This window comes from Morus notabilis, unplaced genomic scaffold (genome assembly GCF_000414095.1).
Source record: "Morus notabilis unplaced genomic scaffold, ASM41409v2 Scaffold1341, whole genome shotgun sequence".
NCBI lineage: Eukaryota > Viridiplantae > Streptophyta > Magnoliopsida > Rosales > Moraceae > Morus > Morus notabilis.
Genome location: NW_010363438.1, coordinates 4999 through 12489, shown reverse-complemented (window position 1 = coordinate 12489; position 7491 = coordinate 4999). Strand labels below are relative to the sequence as shown.

General features: G+C 31.8%; 1 protein-coding gene across 1 annotated transcript; it reads right to left on the bottom strand.

The window, feature by feature from the left end:
* Positions 1–427: 427 nt before the first annotated feature.
* Positions 428–5199, bottom strand: LOC21387824 (UPF0496 protein At3g49070). Its single transcript, XM_024169638.1, has 5 exons — positions 5186–5199; positions 3841–3924; positions 2475–2548; positions 2291–2374; positions 428–1534 (listed from the first exon to the last, which is right to left on the bottom strand). The coding sequence occupies exons 1-5, from the start codon at positions 5197–5199 to the stop codon at positions 459–461; spliced, it is 1332 nt and encodes a 443-aa protein (XP_024025406.1). The 3' UTR covers positions 428–458.
* Positions 5200–7491: the final 2292 nt, after the last annotated feature.

Here is a 7491-nt window from a genome sequence, read left to right as displayed (position 1 = left end):
TTACTAGTATATAAGTATACGCCTAACTTAGATTCTAAACCAAACAATGAATATTTGGAATTCATCATAGGTATATATATATATATATATATATGGGGTTTTAATGATTATTTTAATATTTATTTAGCTATTATTTAATCGTAAAATATTGATATGACGGTTGTAATAAATTGCATTGTTGATAAAAAAATTTATAATAATTAGTGAAATTTAATTCGTCACATCATTAAATTTTTATATTTAATTAGTTATAAGTATTATGAAAACGTAATTAATTATTAAAAACTCATTTATATATATACATGTAACATATATGTGTGCGCGTGTATATATGGTGCAGGAAAAAAAAGGATAATGAAAAGAAGATAAACAAATTAGTTTCATGACTGCGTCTGAACTTTTTTTTTTTCATAATTATTCAGCGTTGTTCAATAACAAAGTAAATTATGTACTATAGTCTATAATATATAGTGCTGTTTAGTTGGTTCAGCCGGATTGAGAATCTCCTTAACCACAAGGTTTCTGGCTCGGTTTATGGTCATGAAGCACAAATACAAGTGCTCTTCTAGCTCGTCAAGCTGCTCATTGAAGCTAGACTCGTTCCTCTTCAGCTGGCGCGCCACTTCGCCGCTAGCTTGAAGCCAATCATCTCCTCGATCCAACCAAAATTTGGCCATTACACGAATATGCTCAAGCTCATCATTTAGCCGTGTCACCAGCCGGCTAATTGTGTCCAAGTCTCGGCTTAGTATGTAGGTCCCTTTTGTGGCTGCATCGAGCTGAGCCATCACCCTAGCTAGCTTTCTCGCCGATGCGAGCTCAATTGAAGCCGAAATCAAGCTTGGGATGGCCACAACTAATGATAGAGCATGAGTCACAACAATCACACTTAGTGAAGCTGTCAGCGCCACGAGGACAAGTGCTGAGCCGTGTTTTAGCTTGTTGATGAGCTGGAGCTTGGCTCGAGCCTTATCACGGCTTGATTCGAGACGTTGGAGTAGTCCGGAGCAACCTGATTGAACAACACGGACCCGATTTGGGGATGATATGAGTGAGACAAACGGGTTGATGGAATTAGAACATTCGGTTAACAGGGTTTTGATGTTTGAAAGACGATTTTCGGGCAATAATTGAGCGGTTTCAAGTGATTGGAGGGTGGTTTTGAAAGATCGGTATTTGACACGTGTCCTTTCAATTTCCTTTAATAGAAGGCCACATAGGATAGAAGTATTGGCGGTTTGTGTGAAATAATCAGACAATAGTGTGTGGATCTTAGGTCCATTATGGGTCAAATCCAGGATCCGTATAACCGTAGCTTGGTTCGGATCTAAAAGATGCTCGGCGAATAGCCGATAGGATGGGAGCCGAGCTGCGGTGGTGGACTCGACTGACATAGCCGGAGAACAATGGCCGTTGGATAGTTCAATGACACGCGTCCAAAAGTCTATGTACGATTCTGTACGGAAGGCATTGGCGTATTCCTCGCGAACATCCAACACACCAAATGAATGGTTGGGGGAGACATGGGCGGGCGCTGCATGGCATTGACACCAAAATAAATACAAGAATTTAACTTTTGGTTTTCATTATTTATTTATTTATTTTGGCATTCTGGCTAAAGTTTGTGAAGCAATTATAAGCTTTCAGGCTGGGTTAGAGTTCTTTAATTTTCTCAACCATAAATTCTAGGTATATAAACTGGGTACTACTTTTGAAATCTAGTTTTTCACATGTACTATGTTTATGTATAAATTAATTTAGCTTAAATTTTTTTTTAACAAATTGGAGTGTTCTAATACCAACTCTTTAAAAACGGTAATCCTATGATTCATCCTAAATTCTGGCTCTCAAGTGTTCAGCCTCTTGAAAACTCATAGGTATCTCTCTCTCTCTCTCTCTCTCTCTCTCTCTCTCTTAAAATTTGTTATACTTGCTGAAACTTTATAAGGAAATTAGAAAAACGTTTCCTCCACAACTCACTTCCTTAGTCTTATCCTATTTTCTCAAAATGTTGTATCTCTTAAGTTAAATACCCAAAGGGAGAAAATATGGGCATATAAAACTTATATTAAAGAAATAATATTAACCTTTGTTTATGCTCTAACTATAACCGCCTGAGATAGAAACTTGTAATGGTCTATGATATTCAATTTCACATTATTTTAGTCTTTCTATATATCCTGTCTTATATTTGCCATTTAATTTCCTTATTCACGAGTCATTTTGAAATAACAGAATTTGCCAAAACTAAACTAGTAAACTTGGATTAAAACTGAGAAGAAAAATATACCAGTTCCAGTCGTGCATGAAAGAGGTTTCCTGATACGAGCGCCAACTCTTTTCTTCATTTTTTCCTGATTCCCAAAATTTAGATCTTTACGCTAAAAGTTTCAAACAAAACAAAAGTAAATTTTGGAAAAAAAAAAAAACAGAAAGAAAGAAAAGTAACACGAATCGGTGGAACATATACTTACCTGTCCAAGAACACAAAATCAGTTGTTGCTTCTTACAAGAGAAAGGATTAGCTGAATAAGGGAGGATCTTGTGCCTTTATAAAGCCAAAAACAAAAACAAAAAACAAAAAAAAAAGAGTCTTTTGCTTTTGCTTGTAAGAAAACAAGATATATGGTTCTATTTTGGACCTTGCAGTGCACGTGAAGGCTTATAATTTGTTAGATAATTTGGAAGACAAATGTAGAGTTTTCCTTTCGGTCATATTATATGTTACTTATTGGCACGAAATAAGGGTTGTGGAAACACATTACAAGTTGGGAGTAATAATGAATCTGTGAATTTTTCTTTTCCAAATTTTCTCATCGATATTTAATTGGTCTTTTAGATTTATTGATAGCAAACACGTTTGCTGAAAACCAAATTAAAATACCATTCACGTCTTATCTTTCTTGTCATTAACATGATTCGATTAACTCTCTTGAGGCATTTAGTAATGCTTAAAAAAAAAAAGGATGACTAGTTTATGAATAACTAATTTCTTGAAGCGTGTATTATTACTTAAAAAAAATTATAATAACTAATTTGTGTTGGAATAAGACTTCGTCTCTAAAAAAAAAAGATCGCTCATTGGGCAACCTGTTGAGTGAAGAATAAAACATGATAGTTGTTACATACGGCTACCCTACTGCAACATGAAAACTAACATACTATCAAGTGACTACATGAGTCAATCATACAACCCGATGAAGGATAAAATTAGCTTAAGACTGTTGAATCAATTCTAATATGACTCGGTATCTCAAAGTTTAACAAAGCTGAAATTTGAAGAAGACTGAAACGACAAGTCGTTTGGCTTCATCAGCATGGAAGAGGAATGTCGGTTAAGCTGAACAACAACGTTTTATTAGAAGAGACGAGCGTGAGATCCGCGCGTTGCTGCGGAATGCAGTGTTATATTATATGGTAGTTGTATTTAAAATATATTTATATATGTACATGTATTATATAGTATTGTATTACATGATAGATATAACATTTGTACAAACATATTTATGCATACATATATAGCGTCATTATTTATAATATTTATATATATACAGAATGTATAGACTAAAAAAAAGGCAGTTGTAGTCCCTGAGCATTTCATTTTTTTTAGCTGCAAGCATAAAAATGAGGAAAACGGTTGTAAATATAAGTGTTAAGAGAAATAAAGGTGGATAAATTATATAGTATGAAATAAGTATTATAAAAATATTTAAAATACCTTGTTCTTGGGCGTTTTGTAGATTGTCTTGTTGTTCTTGAATCAAGACTGAAAGAATGGAATAATCTGTAGATATGTTTTTGAATAAATTGATAATCTTTGTTGTGTTGAATGTGATTTACCTTGTGCTAGGCTTTTTTGGTGTTGGAGTGTGTGGATCAAATGTGGCTGGTGTTGATAGCTGGGATGATGGTATAGCCGGTGGGCTGAAAGATGTGAAAATTTTTAAAATTGTTATTAATATAATATAAATGTTATTTATGTATAGTTGCTAGAAAATTTTAAAGACAATATTTACCTATGTGGTTCTTTTGTTCCTGCAGTTAACTGTTTTGGTGGCGATGATGGAACATGGATGTCTTCAAATATTTTGGAAATTAATGTACTCATTTGGGTGCCTCGTTGTTGAAAGAAGATCTGGAAGATTTTGAATTGTCCTCGGATCTGATCGATAGCTGGCGGTATTATAAATGGATCGGTAAAGCCTTCGTCAATTGTTAGTGCAGAACATGGTTTTTTTATTAATGCTTGAGCGGTTCTGCCAAAAGCGATGACTTCTATGTCTCCAGTATGATCTTCAATTTGAATTGTTAATCTATACCTGTAACATATATACATATATATATATTTTAATGCTTTTAATTTTTTATTAAAGTAAATAAAGATATATAATAAATAAAAAAAGGTCTGGTCATAAATTTATTTACCATGGACACGGCATTGACTTTCTATGACCATGACTGTTGCACCACCAACCTATTCTTGCTTGTTTTAATTGTCGGTAACATCTGGGGCAAGAATTGTAGAACCATCCTTGAGACGTCGAAAAGTTTACTATTGTTGCTCTCACAGTAAATTTTTCACCCTGCATAAAAGATAGAATAATTTGGTTTTAAATTGTTTACTAAGTATAGTAAAAAAATGATAGGAAAGTTAATAGTACTAACCAGATTATTTTGTGCATCCAATGTTTTGAGTTCGTGTATTGTTCTTCTGTTTACCGATATTTGTTCTTCAATTGTTTAGATAGGTGTTTTTGGGGGTGGTAGGAATTCAATTTGTTGATTTTGATGGGAAAATCTGTACGTATAAAAATATGCATAAGGTCAGGATAGTATAAATAAAACGTATGATTATTTAATATGATAAATTTATTAGAATATATTTTTTATACATGTATGTTTACTTTGTTTTTAATGTTGTTTTTTCTGGGATATCTGGTCAATATAGAAGATTGTTGCTGATGTACTCGAAACATATGAGTTACCTTGAAATATAACAGAGTAAATAATAAATGTATGCTATTTTATTGTATATGTGTATATAAAGAAGTTAAAATAAAGTAATGTTAAAAATACCTAGATACTGCTTTGTTAACATTGATGAGAAAACAGCCACAATTGGTGCCTTCAATGTTTTAAGGACATTCTCATCAAACTGATCGGCTTTATGTCCCTATAGGCTTACCTGTAGTTGTTCATTTCTGTAAAAAAAAGGTTGTTTATAAAAATGAGTAATAAAATTGAACGATAAAAGTGAGGAAATATTATATTCATGTTAAATAGTTGTAATGAATAGTAACTGTGAGGGAAAAGAACATGAAATTATTGTACCTGATGTTTTGTATTGTTATGGATCGCCGTGTTGTTGGTCTAGTGCTGACATGTGTATGCTCGAGTGCCTGGACACTTGTTAATACTCCAATAACATCTAGTATTATATATAAATAGGGAAATTCTGTAAATAAATATTCAAGAAATTTTTATAGTAATAGTAAAATAAATTAAGTAAGATAGTACCTATTAATATCTCAGTATTATTTATTCTTTGATATAGCTGGTCGAATTCTATGAAGTAGAATTTGTGAAATGGGATGTGTGGTGCGTCTTCCACAATTGGAGTAAAGGATGTTGCTCGTGCAAATTGAATCATAGCACTATGTGGAACAACTTTGTATGTTGGTTTATTTTCAGTAACATAAAAATTACTAATATTGTATATATTGCCTTGCACAATTTTTTGGGAAATATAGTCTGAATCTCGTGCTCGAATTGTTCCCTATGTTACTTCATGCTGTAATAATATTAATAAATATTGTATAAAATAATATGTATTATAACATTTTAAATTTTTAGTACCTCTTCATCAACCAGGATACAGTCAAGGCTTATCAGGCGTCCTGTGACAAAATCGTTGTTTGTCCATATTCTGCATACTCGTGCTTGTATTGTTTCATAGACTTCATTTGGTTTTAGTGCACGAATAGGTGTTGTCATATTTTCTTAGTCCTGAAAAAAGCAAATAAAATGTTGTTATAATGACAAATATTTTAATTGAATTTATTGTTAAAAATGTTATATTCAAAAAAGTTTAATGTTATGAAGAATATAAGGTGGTATATATTTTGTATATATTTATTTATGTGATGTTATGTAAGATTTCTTTGTAGACAATATTTTTTATGTGATTAGGATAATTGTTGTTTGAATCATTGAGTAATATATAAGCCTTTTGGATTAGTCACTCTAGATAAAGTAACATATAATTGACCATGGCTAAATATTTAATTTTCTAAAAATAGTCCAACTTTATTCAAAGATTGCCTCTGACTTTTATTTATTGTCATTGCATAACATATTTTTATAGGGAATTGGCGTCTTTTTAAAGTAAATGGCCATTTAGATTCATGTACAGTCATTTCTATTCTTGGAATATAAACTTTATCAGAAATATTATTTGAAGTAATGATCTGTCATTCTATTATTTTATTTGTTAACTGTGTTATGATAAGTCTGGTTCCATTGCATAGTCCAGCAGATTGATTTAGATTTCTCAGAAGCATTATTGGAGTTCCGAGTTTAAGATTTAATTCATGTGGTGGTAAACCGTTGAAATTTAAATTGTGTAAAAATTCTTGAGGATATAAGAGATTTAGTTCTTCTATGTTTTCTGATGAAGGCAGTATTGTATCATAACTATAATAAGTTTTTAGCTCATTAGGCACCAAGGATAATATATGTTTATTTATATCGTCGGCGATTTTATTTTTCGGTGTTACAATTGCGCGTTGTTTTAGGTACTCAATGTTATTAAAATTGTTGTTAAAATTATCGTATATTAATGTTGTCATTTTGTCAATTGGATCTAGGTCAAAATCAACACAGTATTTCTCAGGTATTCTTATCCATGTAATATCCTCATTTTCTAAATCTTTTATTCCTTTAGCAGTACCATTTCCAATGTCCAATGTCCATTTTGAAAAATTTTCAATTTCTTTTTTTTTCCTCTGATGTTGTATTAAAATGTTTTAATCGCATATTTTCTGTTAATGTTAAAACCTTAAAGTGTGGCCATAAATATGAATTATTTATGCATGCATCTATTATGTGTTCTTTTGTTCTTGTAAGTAAAACAGGTAGGATTTGTCGAAAATCACCCCTAGAATAACTGTCAATCCGCCAAATGGTTGGTCAAAATTGTTTCGTAAATCCTGAAGTGTTTTATCTAATGCTTCAAAACAATATTTATTAGTCATAGGTGTTTCATCCCATAAAATTAATGATGTTTTCTCAACTAAATGTGCTAATTGTGTTCCTTTTTTTATATGACATGTTGAAAATTTATCTATTGATAATGGTATTCGAAATCTAGAATGCGCAGTTCTTCCTTTGGGCAATAATAGTGATGCTATTCCTGAAGATGCGACGGCTAGGATTATTTCATTATTAGATCTAATTTTTGTTATAATTGTATTCCACAAATATGTTTTCCCA

What these genes read in the sequence shown, in the direction of transcription:
- LOC21387824 (XM_024169638.1), bottom strand. An exon ending in CCAAAAAAGCCTAGCACAAG is followed by an intron (nt 2,549 to 3,840) that starts GTAAATCACATT and finishes GGCTTTATAAAG; the next exon opens with GCACAAGATCCTCCCTTATT. An exon ending in TTCATGCACGACTGGAACTG is followed by an intron (nt 1,535 to 2,290) that starts GTATATTTTTCT and finishes AATGCCATGCAG; the next exon opens with CGCCCGCCCATGTCTCCCCC.